At 42.2% G+C, this 27,800-nt stretch overlaps 1 protein-coding gene across 1 annotated transcript; it reads right to left on the reverse strand.

The window, feature by feature from the left end:
• On the reverse strand, positions 1–26,642 carry wars2 (tryptophanyl tRNA synthetase 2, mitochondrial). The gene is made up of 6 exons (XM_085765698.1): positions 26,485–26,642; positions 11,156–11,419; positions 7,433–7,513; positions 5,354–5,436; positions 4,123–4,241; positions 1–477 (listed from the first exon to the last, which is right to left on the reverse strand). The coding sequence occupies exons 1-6, from the start codon at positions 26,587–26,589 to the stop codon at positions 29–31; spliced, it is 1,101 nt and encodes a 366-aa protein (XP_085621824.1). The 5' UTR covers positions 26,590–26,642; the 3' UTR covers positions 1–28.
• Positions 26,643–27,800: the final 1,158 nt, after the last annotated feature.

A 27,800-nucleotide genomic window follows, 5' to 3' on the forward strand; every position in this document is an offset into this window, starting at 1 on the left:
TGTGGCTTTATTTTCCAGCTGCAGCGTCTCAGCAGAACCCGACTCTCCGCCGGACCTCGCTGAGCACCGGCGCCGCCAGCTCGCGGGCCCGGCGGGCGCCGCGGGCGAGCACCGCCTCCAGGTGAGCCGGCTCCGCCCGCAGCCTCACCACCGCCTCCCTGACGGGCGCCAGCCGCTGCACCACCGCCTCCGTCACCAGCCGCTTGTAGGCGCCCGTGTCCATCCCCCGGGCCTGAGACAGCGCCGTCTCCACGCCGACGGCCGCCGCCGCCGCGTGGATGGTCACCAGGTTGGACACGCCGGGACGCGCCTCGGGGTCGAAGGTCACCTCGGAGGTGAAGTCGGTGACGGCTCGGCGGATTTTGAGCGCGATGTCGTCGGGCGAGTCCGTGATGTTGATGGTCGCCATGGCCTGCGGGTCGGACTTGGACATTTTGGCCGAGGGGTCGCGGAGGGATTTGACCTTCCGCGTGGAGCCTGCGGAGGAGAACGAGTATTTAAAAAGTATTTAAATGAAACACAGGATTTAATAAAATGACTGTGTCAAAGTAAAGAAGAAAAAAAGAGAAAAAACTTCATCTGCTCCTTTAAAAAAAACTCAAGACAAGGCTCAAAGACTGGAGGTAGGAGAGGAAGTAGAAGTAGAAGAACATCTAGAAGTAGAGAGAGAGAGAAATAAGTAGAAATAGTAGAAGAACAAGTAGAAGAAGTAGTAGTAGAAAGTAGAAGTAGTAGAAAGTAGAAGTAGTAGAAATAGGAAGAATAAGAAGTAGAAATAAGAAGTAGAAGAATAAAAAATAGGAAAGAGAGAAAGCAGAAGTAGTAGAAGAAGCAATACAAAGAAAAAGTAGTACTAGAATAAGTATCAGAAGTAGTTGTGTGGAAGAAGAAGGAGAAATAGTAGAATAAGTAGAAAGAGGAAGAAGAACAAGAACAAGTAGAAGAAGGTAGAAGAATAAAAAAATAGAAAAGAGAAAAAGTAGAAGTATCAAAAGAACAAGTAGAAGAAGTAGCAGTAAAAGAAGTAATAGGAGAGGAAGTAGTAGAAAGTAGTCGTAGAAGCAGTAGAAGAGGTACAACAAGAATTAGAAGTGACAGATAAGCAGAAGGAGTAAATAGACGTAGAAAGTCAAGATCCAAAAATCAATCAATCGCTGTGTTAGGAGGTCTTCACCTCCTACCGGGCCATGGCCCTAATAAGAATGTATTCTTAGCAATTCTTGCCTGGTTAAATAAAGGTTTACTACTACTACTACTACTACTACTACTACTACTACTAAAAAAAAAAGTATTAATTATGAATATTAATTATAATTCAAAATGAACTGTGGTTCTAAGTCTTTAAACATGTTTCAGCAGTGCAGAGCGACACACAGAGAACAGGCTGTATTTGTCCTGCCAGACGAGCAGCAGGGCTCAGAGCGCCCACGGCCCAGAGCTCAGGTCTGACAGGAGCAGCAGCACAAACTCTGAGCTGCTGCTGCTTCTAACTAAAAACACGTCAGAGAATAAAACTGAAAATTACAGGAAAACTGTTGCTTCAATCAGACTTTTAAAACTCTTTAGGTTTTAAATCTTTTAAGACTCTTGTTTTATTTGTTACGGGTCTAAACGTTTTGTTTTAGCCTGTTGTCGTGTTGTTGTAAACGTTGAAGTGCAGATGTGGACGAGCTGCCGGTTTGACACATCATGTGGATCTGAGTCTTGTTAAAGTCAGAGGAAGTTAGGACGATAAAGTAAGAGGCACGACGGAGAGAGACGGATGAACAACTCCAGTTTCATTACTGCAGCCTGGTGTGTGTGTGTGTGTGTGTGTGTGTGTGAGTCTCAGTGTGAAGCAGACGTGTCTCAGTGTGAGGTGATGAGCAGACGGCAGGAGTCGGGGTTTCCTTTCCCTCCTTATTTATCAACCCCGTCCCGTCCCGTCCTTCCTCCCATGCTTCAGCTTCTTCTGTCATCTCACATCTGTCGTCCTGCGCATCACATGCTCTCCATCACCACGGAGACGTCATCATTACAGCCCAATCAAAAAAAAAAAAAAAAGAATCTAAAAAAAAAAACAGTCTTTGGTTTGGTTTCAAAGGGAAGGTGGAGACACACACACACACACACACACACACACACACACACACACACACACACGGTGACATCATCCCCTCTGGTCTATTATCACTCTGTTGTTCTGATAGAGGAGGAAGACGAGGAGGAAGACGACGGTTCTTTAATCAAAGCTGCGCTGCACACATGACTGACTCCATCTTGTGCTTTTATGATACTGATAATCAAGGAGAATCTAACTGGGGGCAAACTGAAAAGGGAGGGGTGTGCATGCGTGTGCGTGTGTGTGTGTGTGTAGAAACTGTGTGTGCATGTTAGTAAGCATAGAAATAATTCAAAAATATGATATAATAAGGTTCAGTAGAGGGTTAAAGGCTGGTATTTCAACTTTTACATCCTCGGGTCATGTGACGTCTTCAACAAAACAAGACTGGTCTGTTTTTTCTCTTGTTTGTCTCCTGAACAGACAACAACAGCTACAAAGAGGCGGAACAATACTCATGAAAGGAGACGATTACAACCGTCATTTACCACCGAATTTTGCGGTCGTCTTGATTTTTTGGCCCCAGATACGACGACGAGTTCCCCTCGTTTTAATTTCCTCCTACAGACTTTTTTTCCCAGCAGCAGCAGCAGCGGCAGCGGCAAGAAAACACGAAGCTCCCTCCTCTCTCTTCATCTCTATCCAAGGTTTTGGCGACGACAAAAACACACGAGTTAAAAATAAAAACCGTAAAAAAAAAAACGACTCTGTGAAATAAAGTTTTTGCAAAACGAGGGAGATTCCGTGGCCGAGGGGTCAAAGGTCACGTCACGTCTGATTCAGCTCCGACCTCTGAGGCGGGTCACGCTCTGTCGTCTCTCCACCACTGGATCATCAAATTAAAAATCTAAATTAAATAAATGGATCCATCCCGAACACGCAGCGATGCACATTTGTTGTTTTTCTTTCTCATCCGGATGTTCCCAGATGTTTCCAGATGTTTCCAGCGACTAAAAAACAGGATTTGATGATAGAATTCATTTTAGTGACGAGTCCTCAGCGATGTCGACCTCCTCGAACTCACAATTAAAATGTTATTCTCCAATAACAAGTGAGAATCTGTCAGTAAAAACAACCGATGCAAATCAATCGATTTCAACTATTTTATAAAAATCAAGACGATTTGATCTGAACTTCATCAAAACAAAGAGCTTTTCTTTTTAATTTCTAGGAGTTTGTTTTGACTGAAACAAGATGATTTCTGTTCAGACTCATTTCTTTGTTAACATGTTTACGGATCAACTCCAGCTCATACAAATGCGTGTGCATGCATGCGTAAATGCTCATGTACACACACATCGGCACATTCTGTATGAGTCTTATGTCTTTATAAATCCTCACACATGTTCAACTCAACACAACAACAATAACACAAACACATGGTGGTAAAAAAGTTACTTCCAGTCCGTCCAAACGTCATAAAACCGTCCAGATTTGTAGATTATGAGACGACGGCTGTTCTGCAGAGGGAGCGGCCGAACTTCAGTAAAGAAGATAAATCAGTGCTCTGCGATCGATCGATGCAAACTCTCTGAACTGAATAATAAGTGAAGTTTATTATATTATTATTCTTTTCCAAATTAAAGAAATTACTCTTTTAATACATGCTTTTATGAAAATAAGTATCAGTATGGATCACTTTATATTGCGTCCATTCAGATGAGGGCCAAACAGAATAAAATTTGCCTTTTTTCATTGGTTTTAAAAGAATAAAGGATAAAAGAAAAAAAAAGAAGAAACATTTTAATTCAGAAATCTCCGCTGCTCTCTCTCCATTAAAGACTCAACTTTCTATAAACACATTAATGAGTGGTATAAACGTCTCTGCGCAGTGTGAGGACTCGTATCGGACTTAAACAGCTGCTGACGCTAATGAAGCGTCTTTAGTGTTGGAGTGTGAGATTAATGAGCCGTGAGGTTCAAACTGGAAGAAAATAAAAATGAAAAGCAACTGAATGCTCCGATCACTGGCTCGATCTGTGTGTGTGTGTGTGTGTGTGTGTGTGTGTGTGTGCGCGTACTGAGCAGGGCGCGGGGTTCAGGGAACACGTCTCCATACTGGTTGTTGAAGATCCGAGCCAGATCCTGGGCCAGCTCCAAATGCTGCACCTGATCCTCTCCGACCGGGACGTGAGTCGACCTGAAACACAAACACACAGCTTCCTGACACATGTGCACACACACACACACACTACACATACAGGTGTCAACATGCACACACACACACACCCTGAGGAGGAGTCGGTGTGTTCACTCAGTCTTTAATAAAAGCAGAGGAGTTTTATCTGCTTCCACAGGAAATGAGAGTTTTAGCTGTTTGAAGGTCTGAAGAGAAACAGATGAAGAAATCAACTTATAAGAAACATTAATTTTCACTGTGCTCACGTAAAAACAAACACTGATCCTGAGTCAGTTTCTCAGCTTTAAAGTCTCATTCTGTGAAAAATGTGAAATATGTTTTTAAGCATCAGTCAAAGCGGCCATGTTGTTTTCAAGTCGTCCATCCGTCATATTCATCTATATCTCAGTAACTCTTTAATATAAAACTTTTTCTAATTTTGTTCAAATGTTAAACAGGATGCAAAGATGACCTGATCTGAATTTGGTGGTAAAAGGTCAAAGGTCAAGATCAGAGTGACCTCATGAAACACAGTTTTGGCCTCATCCAATCCAATCCAACTTTATTTGTTGAGCACTTTAAAACATCCACAGTGGACCAAAGTGCTGTACAGGATAATAAATAAAAAAGTACCAGAAATAAAGACACAACATCTTACATAAACATAAAATTACACATATAAAAACGGATAAAATAATTTAAAAGGCATATAACATGGGTAATAGAATAGCCGTGCAATAAAAGAAACAATAAAATAAGATAAAAATCTAATCAAATCAAGTCAAAGTCATACTAGGGAACAAAGGCCAAGGAGAAGAGGTGGGTTTTAAGAAGAGATTTAAAAACCGGCAGAGAAGAGGCCAGTCTAATGTTTTGAGGGAGATCGTTTAATAGTTTTGGAGCTGCAACAGCAAATGCACAGTAGAGAGGTAGGACGGGGCAAGACCATTTAGAGATTTAAAAACAAATAAAATAATTTTAAAATGAATCCTAGAATGTATGGATGCAGTATCTGTGTAACTATGACGCCTTCTGGGATTTTATTCTTTATTTTATTTTATTTTTTGGTAAAAAGCCTCAGCAGGACCCGAGGATGAACTGATTAGATTTTAGTAGTGAAAGAAGTGACGTACTTGTAGAGCAGGATGTCTGCGGCCTGCAGGACGGGGTAGGTGTAGAGGCCGACGCTGCCCTCGTTCTTCTGTTTGCTCTTCATCTGGATGAAAGGAAAGGATGGAGAGAAACATGTTGAGACAGAAGAGGAAAAGAAAAAAAAGGGAGGAAAGGAAAATTATAATAATAAAAAAAAACAACAACTAAAAACGCAGCCTGCAGCTGACTTCTCCTTCCCCCCACGAGGAGCCATTTTCACTTTTACGACTCATTGATTCTCAGACAAACGGCCCACGGTCGAGTTCTCGTGACGTTTTTCCACCGTGTTTGAGATGAACTCAGCTGTCGGGTAAACAAGAAGAACAAAAAGGTGTTTTTTTTTTTTTCTCAGAGGGCGGCTGGCTCCCACTCAACACAACACTAAAAAACTAAAAACTGCATGTGGCCGGAGAAAATAACTGTAATTAAAAATCTGGCAGGTGGAGCAGAGAAATAAAAGGAATAAAATAAACAGAGATGTGAATAAAGTGGTGGGAAAGAAAGAATAATTTTAATTTGAAGTTGTGATAATTAAATCAGCATGACAGAGAGAGGAGGGCAACCTACAGTCTCCGTTACAACCCCAGAACATGTATAAATGTATAATATATAGAATATATTTTCATCTTCAGCTTGTTTGACATCTGATTTGGTTTCAGAAAACTTAGATCCATAGAAACAGGAGCTGGATTTAAAGGTCAAACTTTAATAGTATCAAATGTGTTCAGTTACAAGATTAAAACTATCATTTTATATATATACATATTATATATTATTTGTTTACTTATCCGTTTGATTTCTTTGTGTGGGAGGTGTCAAAGTCAAAGTCAAAGAAATCTTTATTATCCCCTGGGGGCAATTTGTTTTGCAGCAAGCAAGTGTCTCCTGAATCTCTCGCCTGTATAAATTTGAATTTTAATGTGTATGTGAGCCAAATGTTTGTTTGTTTTGTCATTTATGTTTAATTGTTTAATTATTATTAAGGATCCCCATTAGCCGGTAACATAGTAACCCGCTAGTCTTTCTGGGGTCCACAAGGAACAACACAAAATACACACAGGAAATCACATCATCTTCATTATGTCATACAACTATAATATACCTGATGTTAAAAAAATTCAAACAAACATTGAATCATTTCCATAAATCTAAAAATTAAATAAAATAATTAATTTAATTTTTAAATAAAAGAAAAGAAAACAAAGCCACTATCTCTTGAAAATGTAATAAACATTAAAAATATATATACGTATTTATCATTTTGAGCAAACGACATAGTGAAGCTGGCCACAACATCATAACACAACATTGATTCTCTGACCGAACCCGAAGCTTTGATAAATCGTCTATAACTTCTCAGCTTCTCAGATCTGTGAGCTACAGCATCAATATCTGATATTGGAGTCCCTAACGTGAAGCAGGTGAGCTCCAGGTGAACATCTGAGCCTTATTATGGTATATAAAGTTCATATTATGAACTTTATATTTATCATTTACTATGAACATTTTTGTGTTTTACAATATTGTCATTTATTATCAGTTTATACAGAAGCCTCCGCTGATGTGTGTCACATCTGACTTCCTCAATATTAATCTAATGCTGATAAATTCTTCATTAATCATCAATGTACAGAATATTTTAAATCAATTATTCATTATCAGTACTGGTCAAAAAATAATATATACATTATATTATAATTGTTAATTATGTAATGTCTTTAAAAAGGATTATCGTTTAGTAAATGTTGTGTTACTAGTTCAGATTTTAATGGTTAAAATATGTTTATCACAATGTTTCTATAATCACGTTTAAATATCATCACAGATCAAATCAGTGAGGATTTAAAATTTAAAATAATCTGAGGTGACGTCATCATCATATATTGTATTTACTGATAATACATTAACATATTTACCAGTTACTAGTAGAAGAAGTTTCCTGCAGCTTCACTCATCATGAGTCCGATCAATTGTGTGTGTACATATGTGTGTGTGTGTGTGTGTGTGTGTGTGTGTGTGTGTGTGTGTGTGTGTTGCATGTAATATTGTATATACTGGACCTTCCACTGGGGCAGGTGTCGGAGGCGGGGCATACTGGTCAGACAGCCGAGGATCCAGGAGAGTTCAGCGTGTTCAGACACCTGCAGGAGAGAACACACACACACACACACACACATTAACGACCTATTTTCTGTATTGAATCCTTTGTCCTTGATGTCATGATGTTCTGCTCTCGTCCAGTTTTAGTTTTTCCAGTTTCTTTACGTATCCCAACCAGCAGAACTCTCTGTAATCAACTAACGACCATCTGCTAATCTGTCGGCTGGTTAATTAACACACTACACAGGACGGAGCTGTTTGTTCTTTGTGTAGCTTGTAATTTGCTTTTTGCGTTCTCTTTTTTTTGTGGTTTTTCTCTCTCTTCTTGTTTCATTCTTCATCTCCACCAAACTGAGAACAAACATCACAGTCGGTCTGGATGAGCCAGAGAAACTACTTCTATAAATACTCAATATAGATAATAATAATAATAATAATAATATAATAATGTGGTAGATATAAGTTTAGACAACGGACTAATAGCAGGTTTGTCAATAAGCTGCAAACCGTCTGAGTCCTGGAGCCTCGGAGCAGCTTCACAGAAGAAATGAATTAAGTGGAGATATTAAACAAACGCAGAATGGACGGAGAGCTCTGCTGTGACACAGGAGGAGGAGGAGGAGGAGGAGGAAGAGGGCGACTCCCTACCGCCTCCTAGTGGCAGACACCGGTACTGCCCCTCTACACCTCCCTCCCTGCTGCAGGTGCACCAGCTCACACCTGACTCCAACCACACACCACTGTTACCTCCAGCTCAGAGATCAATATAATGATTTATTTCATTTTAATATCATTATTGACTCTTTATTTAACAGGGTTTTCAACTGTGTGTGTGTGTGTGTGTGTGTGTGTGTGTGTGTGTGTGTGTGTGTGTGTGTGTGTGTGACAGTAAACAGCTGCATTTCAAATCTCTCAGCAGGGACACACTCCAAACTTCCTGCGACTTCTAACACACCATCTGCTTTTATTGTCGTCGCGCAGGTTTGTGCATCTGCCCTTTAGGTTAAAGATGTTGATTTGTTTATTGAAGCAGTTAATTAAATAAAAAAGTTTTTCATGTGGTAAAAACGGAGCAGTAGTAATAATAATAATCATATAAGCAATGATAAGACGTGAATGTTAATGAAGCGTATCTGGTGCATCTGGCTGCGGTAAATTAACTCCAACATATCTGCTTTCATGGAGGCTGTCGATATGAAAACACTGCATGTGTGTGTGTGTGTGTATGTGTGCGTGTTTGTGCATGTGCATGTGTGTGTTTGCAGGAAATATCCTCCCGCTTTAGCAAATTAAAGTTTATAGACACTGGCCTCTTCTATCTCAGCTCTTGAAAAGCATTCTGGGCAGCGTGACGTCAGCGGCAGACAGCGGGGACGGGTCTAGTCGGGGGACATAAAGCCGGATTTGAGGGCGAACGAACACGTAGGGGGGTCGGTTTTCATTACAGGCTGCAGACGGACGAGAGACGGGACAGATGTCGCTGACAGCGCAGGAAGAGATGATACGGGTTGAAGCGCAATAAAACTCTGATATTTAAAGGCTTTGGAGGGGAAGAACAAGGCCTCCATTCATGCTGCGTGGCAGGAATGCACCGCAACAAGAGAGATATGCTAATGTTACGCATCATCGTACTGATGGCGGCACCGGCGGCGGCTTACGATGCTGCCATGGCAACGGCTCCTTATGATTTATGAAAGGAGGAGGAACAGTTGGTTCTCCACAGAAAAAAATCTACTGGTAACACTTTACAATAAGGGTTAGTTAGTACATTATTAAGCATTAATGTATAAACTAATGTGTTAATTAATGCTGAGTAATGCATACACAATGATAATTACATTATTCAACTTCTATTATTACTTAATAATTTTGTAACTAACTTTGAGTAGTAAACATTAATTAACTGCTTACTAATAGGCTAATGTGTTTCCTAATCCTAAATAATAATAATAATAATGATTGGTAATATATCTGTAAACAGTTAATTAATGCTTATTAATGTACTAACTAACGTTAATTAAGGGACCCTTATTGTAAAGTGTTACCAATCTACTACTCAAAAACCCTCACAGATCTGCTGATTCATCAGCTTCTTCTCTGATAGCAGCGAGTTCAGCCCGTCACTTGTTCTCCTCTTATTTCTTTTTCCTTTTTCTCTCTTTTCTTTTTCTTTTTTTCTCTTTCTTTCTCTGGAGTTGAGTATTTTCTTTGGGCGGCCGACGTATTTTTACATGTGGAGCAGGCGTGTTCGACAGGAGGGTCCCCTCGCTGCCAAGTTATGTGGCATGAAGCTAAACGGGAGTAAAAATAGGACTGTGAGTGTGTGTGTGTGTGTGAGTGTGTGTGTGAGTGTGTGGAGGAGGGGGTGGCAGAGAAACACAGATGGACAGAGCTATCTAAACTTGTGTAGAAGAAAACAAAACACACACACACACACACACACACTCGAGGAAACAGCTGTGAATCTGAACCTAAAACCGAGAATCAGCTGTAAACACTGAATCTGTCATTATGCGTCTCACTTCGCCCTCTCTCTGTGTGCGAGGCCGCAGCAGAGATAAGGATCGGGAGCGTTTTTTGGCGAGTTGTGACGGCAGGTAAACACAGGAGTGAAATAAACAGTCGACGCGGCCAAACGTCTAGACGACAAACCTGCAGAGAGACTTGCAGCGCCGTGTCGTGTGTACACAGCCCGCTGTCAGTTTATTAGGAGCAGCGAGCTCAGCGCCTCTTCAACACAGTTTAAACAGAACCAGGACGTTATGAACCGTCGGGAGGAGGATTTATAGCAGGACTGTTGTATTTCTAACCCACTGACATCTCAGTGTAGCAGCTATGATTATGTTAAGATCTGACTTGACGTTCCAGAGTAAATGTGCAGACGTGAACTGAATGTGTGTGTGTAGGAACATGTGGCTCATTCATTACACACTGATGATACGTGACAAACTGCAGAGGGAAATGAATCAGGAACATTTATCAGGATTAAACTAACAGCATCACACTAATTATATTTATTCTATTTTTATAAAACTTTTTTTATTCCAATTCTTAGTCACTTTGAAACACTCGCTTTCTTTTGGTACATTATTATTTTACTATTCCCATCATATCTTCATTTTTGCAGCAGTTTTTTATTATTCTCTATTATTTTTTATTTCTTGTTTGACTCTTGAATACAACTCCTCTATTTCAGTATTTTATCCTGTTGTTATTTTCTTATTTCTAACATTTTTATTCATTACTTGGTTGTTAATCGATCTGTTTGTGTTGTAATGCTTTTATTCTGTAAAACACTTTGTGTTGCATTGTTTACATGAAGTATAGCCTAATAAATATAAATCAAGTCTGATTGACTATTGGTAGATTGATTATGTTTACAATATGGAATTATACATGATTTTCAGGAAAACACGCTCAAATATTCATCATTATATGTAAACTAAATGCACATCTGTTCATTTTATGCTAATTAGCTGCTTTATGTTGTCATTAAAGCGACTGTGATTGTAACATATCACATCTATATGACTGTATTCCTGGTTATCTTTCATTTCATTTCATTCAGGCTTTATTTGTATAGCACTTTTCATGCCCACAGCATCTCAAAGTGCTTCACATGATAAAAACAAGGAGCATAGGGGAGCATAGGGGAGCATAGGGGACCCCCCTCCCCCGCTCACCTTGGACTGCTGGAAGAGGATGGCCCTCTCCGGGTCGATGCCACAGGCCAGCAGGCTGGCGGCCATGTCCAGGATGTTGCTCCTGAGCTGCGTCGGGTCCTGGGGCTGAGTGATGGAGTGCAGGTCTACGATGCTGTAGAGCACCGACGGGTACTGGTGCTGCAGGGCCACCCAGTTCTCCAGGGCGCCCAGGTAGTTGCCCAGATGTGGCACCCCGGTTGGCTGGATCCCAGAAAACACACGCCCGCCTCCTCCTGAAGCCTCCTGGAGAAGACGAGAGACTTGGTGAGCTAAAGACGATCTGTGATGATATTCGCACAAGTATTTAACGATCAAATGAAATGATTCCATCTTGGGATAATCATTATAAACCAACCAGATGTGGACCGTTGCCTTCTATTAAAGTCATGACATCAAGTAAGAGTTTGTCAATATAAAAATGTGTCTTCAACAACAAGAAAAGCAGCAATAAAAACAGAGAGGAGTCTTTGGAGAGAGAGGGTGAAGGTGAAAAGGTGAGAAAGTCACAACTGGAAAGACGCCTGCAGAGACTGAAGTGTCAGTGCTAAACTATTGGCAGGTTGGAGGCCAGCTGCGGTCACGCTTGTATTACTGAGATGCTAACTCCATGGCTAGCACCTCTGTTCTCCCCCAAACACATCCAGCACAAAGAATGCATCACCTCACCGGCCAACAATAACACTTAGCATCCATCCAAGCAACTTCAAGGCCTCCGTTACCACAACAGGGGAGGACACTGGGAGAGAGAGAGAGGGGAGAGAGGGGGGGGAGGGCAGGCCCACTGAAACAGATCCAATGTACAATACAACATGCAGCCCACAACATCACCAACACCAACAACAAGGAGCTTATTGAAAAAGAGCTGGAGCTGAGGTCGCCTCTGAAAGAAACAGGGAGCGTTGGGCAAACATTGTGTTTCTCTTTTCGCAGAACCCGGTCGAAAGCCAGACCGCCTCATTTCTCCTGGCACCGGCTCCGCTGAACCTCGGCTTTCACTGCTGGAAGAGTCTTAACCGCCGCTTGTGGCACCGAGCACCGCATGATACAATTAGAGGGTGAGCAGATCGGTACCTGTCATGAGACATGAAACCGCGATGGCATCCGAAATCTAAGGCTTCTTCACCAGAGCCGTTTCACAGTAGATTAGAGCTTCGACAGAGCGGAAAAACTCAAAGGCTCAGAGTAGACCAGGAGGAGCTGTGTGTTTTTGTTGGTGCCTGGACATGAAGAGCTCAGAGTGGAGTGGAGACCGGGATTCAGCTCCGCAGCCGAGGAGCTGTGTTGTGGCTTGGCAGGAAGCTCAGACTCACAGGTGAGAAGGTGAGAGGGGATCGTGTGTTTGTTGGGGTGAAGAGGAGGAGGAGGAGTGGGGAGTGTGTGCTGGATGAAAAACTTACCTCCTGCACAGAGGTTAGATCTACACAGTGACAGAGAAGGTAACTTACAACGTATGAACAGACAGAATACGGCTCTGATACAGTGCAATGGGCCGTGTTGTTACAGGTGTGATGCTAAAGGTATTAACAAGACAATGGAACAAAACAGGAAGTCCAGATCGGAATAATTTGGTTCATCCCAACAGTAGAAGTAGTCAGTAGAACCCCAAAAAGAACCCAAAAGAAGCTAAAGGGCCCCAAGAGAAATAGTTGCCACCAGAACCCATCCAACAGGAGTCACTACAACAGACAAGATGTAACACAACCTTACAGGACCAAACAGAACCCAACAGCAGCAAACAGGAACCAACACTATAACAGGACCCAAAAGGAGTCAACAGAACCCAAAAAAACCCAACAAACAGCACCAAACAGAACCCAACCAGACCTAACATGACAGAGAGGATGTAATACAACCTATCAGGCCCCAAAATGAGTCAATAAAACCCAACAAAGAGGACCCAACAAAACCCGGGATCAAATAGTTGTAAAGAGAACCCAACCAGATCAAAACAAGAGTAACTGTGACAGACAGGACTGAAAACAACCCAACAGAATCAAACAGGAGCCATCATGACCCAACAGAAACCAACCAGACCAGAAACCACCATGACAGACAGGAGGTAACTCCACCTTACAGGACTGAAAAGAACCCAACTGGACCAAACAGAACCCAACAACAGCAAACAGCTGGACCAACACTACCTAACAGAACCCAAAAGAAACCAACAAACAGCACCAAACAGAACCCAAGAGGATCCAACAGAAACCATCATGACCCAACACAACTTAGCAGGACCCAAAAGGAGTCAATAAAACCCAACAAACAGGACCAAACAGAACCCAAGAATATCCTACACGAGCCAACATGACCCAACAGAACCCAAATGAAGCAAACAGAAAACAAACAGAACAGAACCTCCTTCCTTGGGTTTCATAAAATGCATGGCACTGTATTACATTCAGATTTTACTCCACTAACATACAGTGATCAACAGGTTTTAAGCATTAAGTCCATTTAGCAGCTCTTCCAGAACCTTTTTACTGGACCATGATACTTTTCATCAATCTGAGTTTTCCTGTTTGCCATGAACTGTATCTGATCCAAGTTAAATCAACGTAATGACCTCATGAACATTTTCAAAGAAAACAACCCACAATAACTCTGAGGTTCAGTTTGTTTTTCGCTCTGCGTGAGATGTGTTGATGTGTTGTAAACAGCAACACCTGGACATTTCAACAGAGGAGCCCATTTTTAAACTTTTCCGCCCACAAAACCCGAGGGATCTCCGTGTTATCACCTCAAATCTGACTGGCGATCACGTGTTTCCCCGGCTGCACTCTCCGAGGTTATCATAACTAATCATTAAAACCTGAAGCTTTTTCGGAGGATATCCTCTTCGCCCACTGCTGGGACATCGCTTATCTTGACAGCTTGCTGAGCTACATCACATTCAATCTGACTGAGGGACAGGCTCAGCACAGCATCTGAGATCAGATAACAGCTGCTCTCTCTGCAGCGTGGCCCAGAGCTTCTCCATCTCTGGACCCTGAAGGGATCAAATAACAACTGCTCTGAGGCCGGCGAGGTCCTCGAAGTCTCCTTCTACTGGCCTGAGGGACCTGGTCGCTGCCCGGGCCAGAGAGGGGCAGGAAGGAACTGGGTGCTTATGTCATTACCGACGGGGTAATTGCACTGGAGTGCCATTGATGCTGAGAGCCTCTTAAGAGGTGTCAGGATTGATTTGGGTGCGGACGGGGCCCCGAGTCTGGCTCATGTGTGTTCTCACCTCGAGCTGACACGCCAAACGCATGTTCCCCCCCTCCGCCCGGGCCCCCAGGGGAAGCCATTAGCCATGCAGACATGGTAATGGTGTCATTTGAGCCAATCGAGTGTTAAATGAGAGTCAACGGCACGGCTAACTAGCCACCGGGCAACTGTAGGGGCCTATCACGCATCGCGCCGCTTCAGCAGACACCTCCGCTGCGTTACCTAAAGCGTCTTTAAACATGCGTCTCTATTGCTGTTGGAGGAGAAAGTAAGATACGCAAGGAGGTAAATCAACCGGTGCACGATGACAGAGGAGACAGTAAACGTTGTAAAGCAATTAATGCTGGTAATGAATACCGCGCTGCAAAGCCAACAGTAATAAAATATTATCATCTTGCTTACTTTGCCATGAACTATATTAAACCTGCGCAAGTGAATTCTTTCCAGCGTTCAGATACTCGGAGGCTGCTGGACTTCATGTCAGGATGGTGAAATGACACCTTGTGGTCAGCAGCATAAATCCAGCAGGGTAAATCAAAAGCACCAGTTCAGATGACTTAATCATTTCTAAGCAGATTTAAACATGTGAATAAAGACCTGAAACCCACTAAATACTACCTGTACGGTTACATACAAAAGACGACATTTGCCGACTAGCCGTAAAATGAAAGTCCGCGGCCGAGGATGATGGGAATCTCAAGCACGGAGGAAGTTAAATGTTGACCTGATGAGAGTTGTAGTTCATTCGGAGAGGAACATGAATGTATGGATGGGGGAAAAAAACGTTTTCCTCAAATCCACAAATACTACCCTCCAGGAGAGTGACCACAGTCATTAGGAGTCATTATCCATAACCATGAAGATCTTCGCAATAATGATTTTCCATGAAGAAGAAGGGATTAGAGTAATGCACCTCCTACAATTATAGGATGGCATAAACTCATATGGAATATCTTGTAAAACGGCAGTTTTCTTCAAGACCTGGACACCCTTCTTTAAATATGCTGGTAAAAGACTCACAAATATTGTTTTAAAGGGAACGGTCGCAGCACTGACAATTGGCAAAATTATATTTCTGGGTCGTGAGGTTAGATTTCTACTTGGTGATTGATTGTTATTTATCCATTACTCATATTTTGTCTTGTGAAATTTTGTTAAGATTTCAAATATTTTGATTAATGAAAATATGTATCCTTTTTTCACTTATTTCTCTCTAGATGGTTAGTTGTTGCATCACTGTCAGTTGGTCAGTAATGGCCTGAGCGCTCCTTATTATTGTTATGACACCTCCCATAACAGACCTATATAATTGTACGCATTTATTCCTAAGGAGGTTGTGGGTACATGTACATTTTACATCAGGGATTTCTACAAGATGTGTGATTTCTGTGGCCACTGTTTGTTTGTTTTTGTATATTTGCTTGTTTGCAATGTGTTCAGTTTGTATGTTTATGGAAAAACCACAAAAAAAGAAGGGATTAGAGGATGCACTCACTGGTTTACCTGGTGGTCTTACTCCTAATTTATGGTGGCCATGGGTTTGATTCCCAACATCCTGTCTTTCTCCCTGAATTAAGGTCAAAATTTACTTTAAGATTAGAAAGGGGGGGTCCAGTGGTTGGAGCATATACGATACTGGGCATCAGGTCCCTGGCTTGGCCTGTTTACTTACTTACTTCATCTTCCTACCTCCATGTTTCCTGTCTCTTTCTCCACTTCCTCGATCAAATAAAGGCATAAAACCTTGAAGAAAGACAAGTAAGAGAATCTGACCGCAGATTCTTTCGCTGTAAGTAATGTCTCAATTCCTCTGGCCTGAGGACAGAACGAGGATACAACCTCTCCTCGTCCATTTTAATGAGCGACTCCTCTGTCTGCAGCATCGTCTGCCGTCCTCTATCGTCTTTCCATCTGAGGCTAGTCCTGTTGACGACTTGTAGCGGAGACGCCGGTTGTTCTCTCCTCATATTTCACACCGACAGGCAGCAGCGTCGGCGTCGCCGCTCTACGTCGTCGCTAAGGTGACGAAAGCTTTCTTCATCCACGTCTGCCATATGCTGAATACATTACGCACCATGTGTGTGTGACATTAACGCCAACAGCTAGAAGGTTACATACACTAAAAAAGGCTGTGTTTTCACACTTTGCTGTACCTTTTTCCGGGAAATATGCGTTCATTTGTCAACGTGCGTACGTGTGTGGTACTTATCCACGGGGACGGAGGTCATGAGCAAACACAGACGTGCGTCCGCAAGTGTTGTAGTCGTTGCCTACATCAACATCGGTGAAGCTGTGAAGGTGTCCGTCCAAATGAATCTGACAGCTGACATGGAGGATCAACAATGGGGAGGAGGGAAAACTATGGGACAGGCGTTGGGATGACCAGCGCCACGAGTCCACGATCAGATCCTGCTGCGTTATTCAATGGAAAACAATGATCAACTGGAGCCGATTCACTGCGTTCAAGGACAAAAAGGCTTCAACGCCGGGTTTCCCAAAAGTCCAGAGAAGATCTAGTTCCAGGACACGTTTCTCTGCAGCGAGGGAAATAAAGGATGAAGAAGTGTGAGCAAGAATGAAATGAAGTTACATCCCTACAGAAGAATGTGCAACGATGACACAAAGGCTTCTGGGACCGGAGACATGAACCTCACAGAGTTCAGTCCTGTATCTACACACAGACAGAAACATGCACAAAGGTTTATAAAGACAGGAAATCAGTTTCAACTTCTACTATGAAATCAAACAGAGATTTTAAAAAACCTTGTCTAACTAAACTCACACCAAACATCTAATTCCTCTTCTCTGTGCAGGCCAGAGCTTTGGCTACGTTCACAGTCGGCAGATTCATAAATAAAATATGGACCCACATGCACTTGGAAAGATGTAATCAGCATAAATCAAATAAATGAACAAATTCAATCATATACTATCATATATTTCTTTTTCCAATTGACTGTATCTTACTTGGTTTTATTAAGAAGATCTGTGCATCTGGTCGGACTGATACTCTTCTATTTCTTCTATGAATTATGTCCTGAAGGGTTTATAGACAATGACGAATGGGCTGGAGATCTGGTAAACGTGCTGCATTTATCTCATCTTATCTGCACTTGTCTCGTCTTATCAGCCCTTTAAAGTGTTTTACAATGGAAGCCACATTCACAAACACAGCGCCTTCCTGTTAAAGCGTTCACGTCGGTTCTTATCAGCCAATTCTGACGCTGATACTGAACGATCTCGAATCAGCAGATTAGTGGATGATCCAGTCAACCTGAGTCTACTGGAGAAATGAATCTGTTCATTCTCATTTATTTCCTTCATTCTGTAGATGATTGTTTTTGCCTATTTGACTCTAATCTGCTGCGTGTTGAGAAAAACAGGAGACATTCTCCACTCTGAGTGCTGAGCAGCTGCAGCTTGTCCCAGCCTGCAGCCAGTCACTGTGTTATTAATCACAGCCCTGGTTTTGGTCGATCGAGCTACAAAACAGTGAATTTCTCTTCTCGGATCGGTTCTGGGCTTCTTTTCAGGCCTCATACATCATATCAGAGCCGGAGAGTCCTGGAGTGGCCCACTGACAACTCTCTCACCGAGGGGCTGATGAGCGGGGTCCGCAAGTCGCCCCCACGTTTCACTTTTGCCAATTTCAACAAGGATCGCAGCCACCTCTGGGAGCGCCGCTGCCTCACCCCGCTGTGAACTACCGTCAGCTCTTTGTGGGCCGGAGCAGCAGCCGCACATCTGAGCGCCGGAGCTGCAGAGCTGCAGAGCTGCAGAGCTGCAGAGCTGCAGAGCTGCAGAGCATCAGGCCGGGGCCTAACGGGGCGGACGGCGGCCGTCCCACACACAGGATCCAGTGTTCTTCTTCTGTCCTGAGCGCCCCATGCACCCCATTAACACCGGCATCACGCTGACATGCACCGTGACACACCTCAGCCCCCTGCCCCCTCCCAGTCCACCGTATCTTTCTTCATCTCTGTCTTCCTCTCACTTTGGGACCTGTTAACGCGGCGACCAACAGAGCTGCACTTCACTGAGGTATCAAATAGGAAATGGGGTTTACTGTATAACCCCCTCCCTCCCTCCCTCCCTCGCTCCTCTTGTCTTTAAAAGGTTGTGTGTATATGTGTGTGTGTGTGTGTGTGTGTTGAGCAAGTGTGGGAACGCACCACAGCTTGAAACAAAGTGCATACGACCACAGAGAAAACACGTATTCACACACGTGAACTGAACACACAGGAATGTGGACAAATAAGAAAAAGCAGCTGTGGATAAAACAGGAAGAGGGAAATAAAGCGATGGAGGAGGCTGCGATGTGATAAAAATAAAAATGGGTAAATAAGAATAAAAGTGTGACTTCGTTTGAGTCGAGACGTGGGCAGTTTTCTTCTCTTTTTCCCCTGGTGGAGGGAGGGAGAGAGGGAGGGAGGTGGGGGTGAGTCTGAGGCCCGAAAGGAGCGTTTGATTAAATCTGCGGTTGACGTGTGGGACAGGTGAGATTGATGAGGTTCCTCTGAGCTTCACACTGTGCAGAGAGCGGGGGTACAGGAACAGACCGCTGCAGTGTGGCGGGCCAGGGCTCGGGGCCCGCTCGCGCCGTGGGGTCCCTGGGCTGATTAATGGGACTGGAGGCCCTTCAAAAACAGCACTCCCCGCAGACCGGGCCCGACAGAGCTCCAAAAATAACCCGGGCAGCAGCGATGGAGGAGGAGGAGGAGGAGGAGGAGGAGGAGGAGGAGGAGGAGGACGCAGCAGCCTGCAGCCTCCTAACAGGCTGCAGCTTCTGAAGGATCCAGACTTCAATGCAGCCTGAGGGGGGGGGGGGGGGCAGCGCCTACCCGAGACAGGAAACTGTAATCTGGCTCATTAGAAAAAAATAAAGGTTTAACGACTCCTCCAGTTTATGAGAAGTGACAAACTCTGACAACCGATACTGAATCAATAGGGTCGTGGTGGTGGTGTTACCTGCTGACGTACAGTAAAGGAGGAGGACACACAATGAGTGGAAGAAAAGTACAAACTTTTCACTGTGTTGTTGTATCAAAGCCCAGAATAAAACAGATTCCCAGCTCTTAGCCCCTCCCCCCTTGGAGCTACTACGCCTCCGCTCTGCACCTTCACGTCAGAGGTGGAGGTTTCCTGATCCTCCTCCAGATGAAGGGGCGGAGCTGAGGACGATGATGAAGATCTAATTCAGGAGCACGCTGCAAACGAAGGGGTGTGATCATATTTCCCAGAATGCACCAGCAAGATGGCTGCACACACAACTAGAGAGGAACATAAATGTTAATATTATCAACATTAAAAAGGATTTTAAAATTACAACAACCATTTTATGTCACATTCAACCTTGTGTCCAAATAGTATGGCCTTTTTCAATGAAAATCTCCAGTATGTTGTTTATTATGTTCACTAACGTTACATAGTTGTTCCAACAGTCCTGCACGTCTGATGCAGCAGCAAAGAAGTCGTTTTTGTCCACTGTTTTTCACCACATGGCCAATATTTATGAATTATGTATATAATGATGTGTTATGCTATAGAAGTGGTGTCTTATGCTGTCATTTAAAGGGATAGTTCAACATTTTAGCATATTGGCCCATTGCCATAACCCCTATAGTCACAGCAGTAGGTTTGTTACCTTTAATTGTCAGTGCAAACTATTTTTAGAACGGCGGAGCAGAGCTGCAAGCTACTCAGAGCTACGCTACAGAAGCTAATGGGATTTCTTGGTTTCCCTCATTAAACTCATCAAATACACAATCCAACAACTCCACAACGCTCTGGTGGACAAGTTGTGAGCTGCACATTCACCACGCTATGAGATAATAACACAACGTTACCACACAGAGTTGTTTTAGAGAGAAATGCAGAGACTGCTTGCCGAAAAACTGCCCCCGACAGGAACGCGCATCAGCGGTTTTGCATGAATTTACCTTGTGGCGCCCTTGTCCATCTCAGACAAGATTAAGTTGATCACATTAGTTACCAATACAATTTCCGATTATTATAGAGTAAAAATGAGAGGAGAAAAGAAAAAAAAGGAAAAAAAAGTGGGTGACGGGTTGGTGGTAGTGGTGGTGTCTTATGCTGTAGCCTGTAGGACAATATTGCTAATCCTACCACATCACACAGTAGTAAGCAGTAGGGGGCAGGTGATGGGCCTTAGCACCTGCTTGAAGTCAAGTTGATTAGTAAAAGCTGAAGTGCTGAAGATCATGTGTTATGTTTAAAAGCTCCTGAACAGCTACTATATCTAATGTAATGTAATTTCCCAGCTTGTGAATCAATCAATAAAGTATATCTATCTAAATGGAGCAGTCAGACTAAGGCTCTCTCTGCTTCAAGGACTACTTACATGTAGCTATGAAGTCCAGTTTGAATAAAGATCAATACGTTTATAGACTGATCAGATAATTTAGATACGAGAAAAGACACAACAGAAATAATAATCACAGTACATGAGAATAAGAGTGTAGGTACAGGAAATGCTTACATCCGATTGGCTAACACAGTGCGTCTGTGGATGACGATGCATTCAGGTACAAGTTCAACTTGAGCAGAGATCGTCTTTGTTTGCAGAGCGGTCTTACTAAAAACACACAACACTGTCTAACATCTGTCTGAACACTGAATTATTTCCTCTAGTTGAAAATAACTCCCAGCATCCATCACTTCACAGCTACTGGCTGTCATCTGAAAGTCAACAAGTCACAAATCGCGGCCTGATAACAGCTCCAGTTATTTACAGCAGCTCACAGAGGACCGGTATCACTGACTGCAGCTCCACTGTGAAAGTCCAGGTATGTTTCACTCTGTCCGTGGTCACATGTGGAGCAGCTGTGTGCAGCTGGAAAAAAAAAAGAAAAGAAAAAAGGCCCAGAGCAGATTAACTTCTATATGTAACGTCTTTCTGCTGCTGCTGCTTGGACAAACACAGTGATGCCAGAGCTACTTGTTTCTGTCCAAAACGGTTTCAGATAGTTTCATTTAACCACTTCCTTCTTGCTCTGTGTTGACAATGGACATGTTTAATTTTGTTTCGCGTGCAGGAAACAAGTGAGTGACAGGAGAGCTAATAACACCTGAAAAACATAAAACTCATAACACAGCAGCTAAAAAAAAAAAGGAGGGGGCGCACACTTCATAAATTTATCGATATGTAATTGGGCAGAGTGTGGAGTCATTTCCTGCTCCTGCACAGGCAGCGTCTGTTCGAGTGCGATACCAGATACTTAGTCGGTTTTAATTAAAAATGTCAGACGATAAGTTAAAGGCACAAACTGAAAACATGGGAAAGCTAGTCCGAGTCCCCCGACACCAGAGAGGGCTCGGGTCTGCAGACTGATCCTCGGCTTCAGCTTGGTTTGATATGAAGGTTTTCTAAAAGAGGGGAACACGTTGACATATGGGATAGTTTTAAGACAGAGTCTGAGTGAGGGTCCTGGCTGCAGAACCGCTACGACAGACCTAATTACACAGAGGGGACTGCTGAGAATTAGCGGGCTTTTCTGACAGTTGAAAATAAATAGGGCAGTTAATGAACGTCCTCGAAGGGGAGGCCATGTTTCCTCGCTCCGGCCCGGCCCGGCCTCTCCCATGTGGCGCGGCAGCCGCTCTAATGGTTTTAGCCGACACCCGAGTCAGTCAGTAAGTGAATTTGGAGCCGAGGAGGAGAACACAGAGGCAAATTAGAAGTCACTTCCTCTTTTCCTGGAGCCCACGGCCCGACAGGACTGATACCAGCCAATAACAGGAGGACGAGGACCACAGGCGAGGAGGGGACGCTTCACTCGCTGGCTGGACGGACGGACGGAGTTTACAGCTGACGAGAGGCCTGAGGTGGAGACACGTTTCTGCTCCAAACAAGTGACTCAGACAGACAGTGCTGCAGAGATTATCTGTTCATTTTGGTCCAGATTGTAAATATCTGCTTCTTCTCAACACAACTAAGAGTTATTTTTTCCTCCATTCATCTCAAGTATAATGAATAAAGCCAAAAATACATTAAATACATCATTAATTCTATATTTTATCAGTATTTAGTTACTATATTTCTGCACCAGCAGAGCAGACATCACCGCATTGTCAAAACAAAACATTAAAGACTCCAATAAGAACAGTATTATCATTATAATCATCTATGGTAAATTAATTAAGTTAGATGATCTTACTGCTCCATAAAGATAGAATAGACAATAGAAAAGGGAAATTCAGATCGTCCAGCAGTTTACATAACAATGATATTCTATAAATGATATTAAAAGTAAACGTGTATAACCTAACAAAAGGCATTGTGCATTTTGATGGCAGCAGGAATGAAGGATTTCCTGAATCTTTCTGTTTCTGATGAAGCATTCACTGCAGACAGGTCAACAGATAATGGATCATGATACTGCTGCAGCTACAGGTGAGCTGAGTGAATTAGAAATAAGGGTAGTTCAGTTCAGTTCAGTTCAGTTCAGTTCAGAAGTGTTTGTTCGCAGGTACAAATATATTGTTGTTCAGTGGTTTAAAAAAAAAGTAGTCCTAAAGGAAAGTGTTTTCATGGAAAATTGATCTGCTGAAAATATTTGTCATAAAGCAAACATTTAGACGCATCATGCATGGTTCTGGTGGACATTTATAAAAGTGTCTAAAGTGTCTTTTTCTCTCATGACCCAATGCACAACAACACACCTCTGTTCGTCTGCTACATGTTAAACAGGATCAACTGCAGGTATTGTCCCGACAACATGACAACTGAACTATCTCACTCACAACACTAAAAAAATCCCAAACTATCCCTTTAATCCAGAGTAACTCATTGTAAAAAAAAATTAAATGTAAAATGCAACACTAACAAAAAAAAAAAACTAGACACTGTTTCACCTCTTAGCCTACATTTCCCATCATGCACCCCAACATCCTAGACTGTCCCCATCTGGTTAACATCCATGTCTTTGAAATTCCATTCCCTCACCTTGTAACACACTGAGCAGCTCTGAACCACATACATATACTGTATGTGTGTGTGTGTGTGTGTTTGTCCTGTGTTTGTAAAAGTTAATGGAAAACTGTTTTGAAAAGTCATAGATTCTTGATTAATAAATAAATAAATAATTATAATAATAATGAATCATCTATCTACAAAAAGTAGCTGCATGTCTTTTCATGAGAAGTGGCTGTAGAAACCTGCTGTTTCCTCGTCTCACATCTGCTCGTGTTTCTCTCTGATTCTTTCATGTGTTGTTGTCAAATTACCGCAGGTTATCTGGCTGATATCTGCTGTTACCATCATCACATATGAAAACGACAACTTCTCACCACAAACAGACGCCACTTTTTAAAATAAAAAACACACGCAGACACGAACAAGGCACAGCTGCGACACAAACATCTCCCTGCAAAGTGAAAGCATCTGACAGAGGTCACACTCCGTCTCTGTGTCAGTCCGCTGAGGTTCACCGACTTTTGGAAAACACATTTTCCACACAGGGCAGAGAGAGAAACGTCCAGAGAAAAGCATCTTGTTTGACGCACATCACACCTCGGCCGCATTGTGAGCAGCGCTGGTGTTTGCACTCGCCCGTCCACATTTGGAGAAAATTAAAACAAATGAAAACCAACACTTCATCTCTAATGTTATTGCTGGTAATGAAGCACTGCTGTGATGCTTTCTGAGCCCCCTCCTCCTCCTCCTCCTCCTCCTCCTCCTCTCGCTGCATGCACACCTCTCCGGCCTCTCCAGAGAGCAAGGCCTTAACAAAACACAGACGGGACAGCGGTGAACTGAACGCACGTACTGTATTACAGCTCGTACATCACCCAACAACGGGGCTGTGGGCAGACGGGAGAGGCTCTCCACTGTAAAAGGCAAAAAGAGCAGCTCAGTAATTAGCATCGTTGTTGTACTGAAACGCACCGGTTATTCTTACGGGAGCCCGGGGACTCGTTGTTTGCCTTAACACCCCATTAGCTTCACCGAGGCAGCCGTGCAATAACGGGGGGAAACCCTCAGCTGAGTTATAGGAGGCACGTTTCTTAAAAAGACGTTTCACTGCAGCAGCGGCAGCTACCGAGGAGGAAATGATGTCGACCGACAGGAAACTGCTCCAAATAATAAAATCAGGACGGACAAAGAAAACAGTATCAGGTTTAATGAACAGAGAGATGATATGTTAATAAAAGTGTAATATAGACGTTCAAAAGCCTGTATTATAGACTGAAAAATATGTTCTTCTCTGTAAACTGAAAAACAGGAAAAAAGAAACAGGAAAAAAGAGAGACAAAGACAAAAACTGAAAATAGCTACAGATGAGGAAAGGAAAATAATCCATAATTCCTGCATGAACCATAGACAAGTCCTGCATAACAAGTATCTATTCACTATAATGATTTAATAGAAGTTATGACAGATAAACTCAAACATCGTCATGTTTAATTCATGTGGCGACATGTTTTACTCGTCCTGCCCTGTTCAGTTCAACATGAGTTTATGTTTCCCAGAATGCCTTTTCCCCAGGTAGCGGGTGTGACCATGTTTACTTCCTCTTGTGAGGAACAGAAAAAATAACTTTCACTCTTTGAGCAAGTGACAAAACACCAAAATCCTCCACTGTGACTCCACAAGTATTCTCCACATGTTTCCTTTTACAGGCACCGAGGCGACAGGACGAAGCTGAGGACCGATCCTGAAAATACATGTTCTGCTGCTGAAGAGCTGCTGGACTTAGCCTAAATGTAATTTATTATTATATAATATGGATCAATATGGATCAATCACGTTCTCTAGCAACAGAAGAAGTTAAAAAAAAACATCACTTTTATTGTCACAGGAGCAGTTTTAACCTCACATGACCAGAGAAAATGATTCTCTTCTTTAGATAGCAACGATTAAATGACCAATTTTATATTAATAGAAAGTTAACATATTGGTTGATATCTATTTTAGTACTTTAGTACGAAAATGATTATTTTAAATTTGATTATTAATGAGCCTAATGACTCTGATGAAGCCAAGATGGCTGATACAGTTTGGTGTATAAAGTGAAAAAGTCTTGAATTTGTTGGAGTTGCTCACAGTTGACACTGTGTGTGTGTATTGTAGATATTATAATAACTATGTCATAATCATCTCATTGACCGACATAGATATTAGTTTATCTGTCTAACTGCAGAATGAACTAGCCTACATGTGGTTTGAGGAAATACTAGGATGATCTTGGGCAAAAAAATGTCAAATATTTTCAATATGAGAGGATTATACGTCAGTTTTGTCACATTGCGGCATTTTAGACTGATAAAGATTTAGATTTAGATAAACTTAAAATTGTACTACAAATATTCTACAGACAGAAGGACTGACAGAGTTAAAGGCACACTGAAGAAAACATAAGCCTGACATATCACACTTCCTGAAGGTTTTATATGTGAACGGTGATTCAACCTCCTTTGATTTAAAACACTGAGGCTGTACCAATTTTCTAACATAACCAGATATTACTGGTTTTTACTGGAGTCTGGTCTTTTCTCTATCTGTGCTACTGGCTGCTACTTAGTCACATTTCAGTCATTTCAAAAACAGCTCTGATGTTGCAGATGTTGCTTTCAGACTTCAGACTTTCATATTATGATTTATCATCACTTTGCCACAGCAGACCTGCAGCTTTATCTGCAGCTCTTTAAACCCCACATGTGCTGCAGGTTACATTATTACATCCATATAATATAAGAGCTGACATGTTGGTGTCCTCCTCCACAGACAGCTACAGTCTATCATTTCCCCTGCTGATAAACTCAGACTACAGTCACCTGGTCTGAGGTCAGTTTCTACCTGGACAAACAACACAAACAGCGAGTTTCAATAAAACTACGACAACAGCGACGAATAAAAGCGAATATTTAACTAATAAACTCAGGGTCATAAACAGGGAAGATGAATTTAAGAAACAAACCCGGTAACACTTCAGTCTCTCTCCACACACACAAACACACACAAACACACACACACACACACACACACACACACACACACACACACACACACCGAAGCGTTTCAGCCTCCAGAGCTGAAAACCAAACTCGACTCTCCCGGTAAATCAAATGTTTCCACGCACCTTGTTCCCCGCTCCGGCCCCGACACACACGGTCCTTTTAGGACAGTTTAACTTCTGAATGAAGCTGAAGACATGTCTCAACTTAGTCCGCACGGGGAGCGCCATCTTTCACCGTGACGTCACGCTACGGCGGCTTGGAAAGGACAAAAGAGGGAAACGCGTTTCAGCCAAGGACGGTCGTAATAAGGATAGATAGATAGATAGATAGATAGATAGATAGATAGATAGATAGATAGATAGATAGATAGATAGATAGATAGATAGATAGATAGATAGATAGATAGATAGATAGATAGATAGATAGATAGACAGACAGACAGACAGACAGACAGACAGACAGACAGACAGACAGACAGATAGATAGATAGATAGATAGATAGATAGATAGATAGATAGATAGATAGATAGATAGATAGATAGATAGATAGATAGATAGATAGATAAGATAGATAAGATAGATAGATAAATAGATAGATAGATAGATAGATAGATAGATAGATAGATAGATAGATAGATAGATAGATAGATAGATAGATAGATAGATAGATAGATAGATAGATAGATAGATAGTTTTCTACTTATATATTTTTTGTACATAACTTTGTATTGTTTTTTATATAGGCTATTTATATTTGTGTACATAGTAAATCCTTTATATTTTATTCCTTATTTCTTTATGCATCCTGTACTCTTTGCTAACTGTTATAAGAGTCTTATGTCCTATGTCTGAGAATGGATGCACTCATTTGACACAAGCACACCACAAATAATGATAAAAAAGAGAATTAAGTAGGCTACAAAATGAATATAATTCTATGCTGAGAAAAATGCACTTGGGTGAATAGATAAATATTATCTGCTGTTGCCCATAAAGTTGAAATCATTTTGTTTTTAGACACATTCCTCTTTTTATTCCTTTTCATACACATCAGTAATCACCTTTGACCAGGTGCAGTGATTACATACTGAGTCCCAGTTCCCAGTTTTGACAAGATAAATCACATTTTCACAATCATTTTATGAGAAGAAGTAAGAAAAAAAAAAAGTTATTCCAACTTTATGGGCAACAGTGTATTTGCTTCCATCTTTTTTCCTGCTTCATCACTGCCTGATGTTACACAATCATTTGACACAACAAACGATAGACATGGCACACAGGCTGTCAGTCAGAGCAGTGATAGAGCCAGTTATGAGCTTCGGCACTGGGTTGGTCTGATTCATTTATAAATTTATTTCATTCTTGTGCACAAATTTAATGCTAAAAAACTTTGGGTCCATCCAGAAAAACAAAACATAGAGAATTACCAGCTTTTTCA

This window comes from Trachurus japonicus, chromosome 21, assembly GCF_045865225.1.
Source record: "Trachurus japonicus isolate A0001 chromosome 21, Traja_1.0".
NCBI lineage: Eukaryota > Metazoa > Chordata > Actinopteri > Carangiformes > Carangidae > Trachurus > Trachurus japonicus.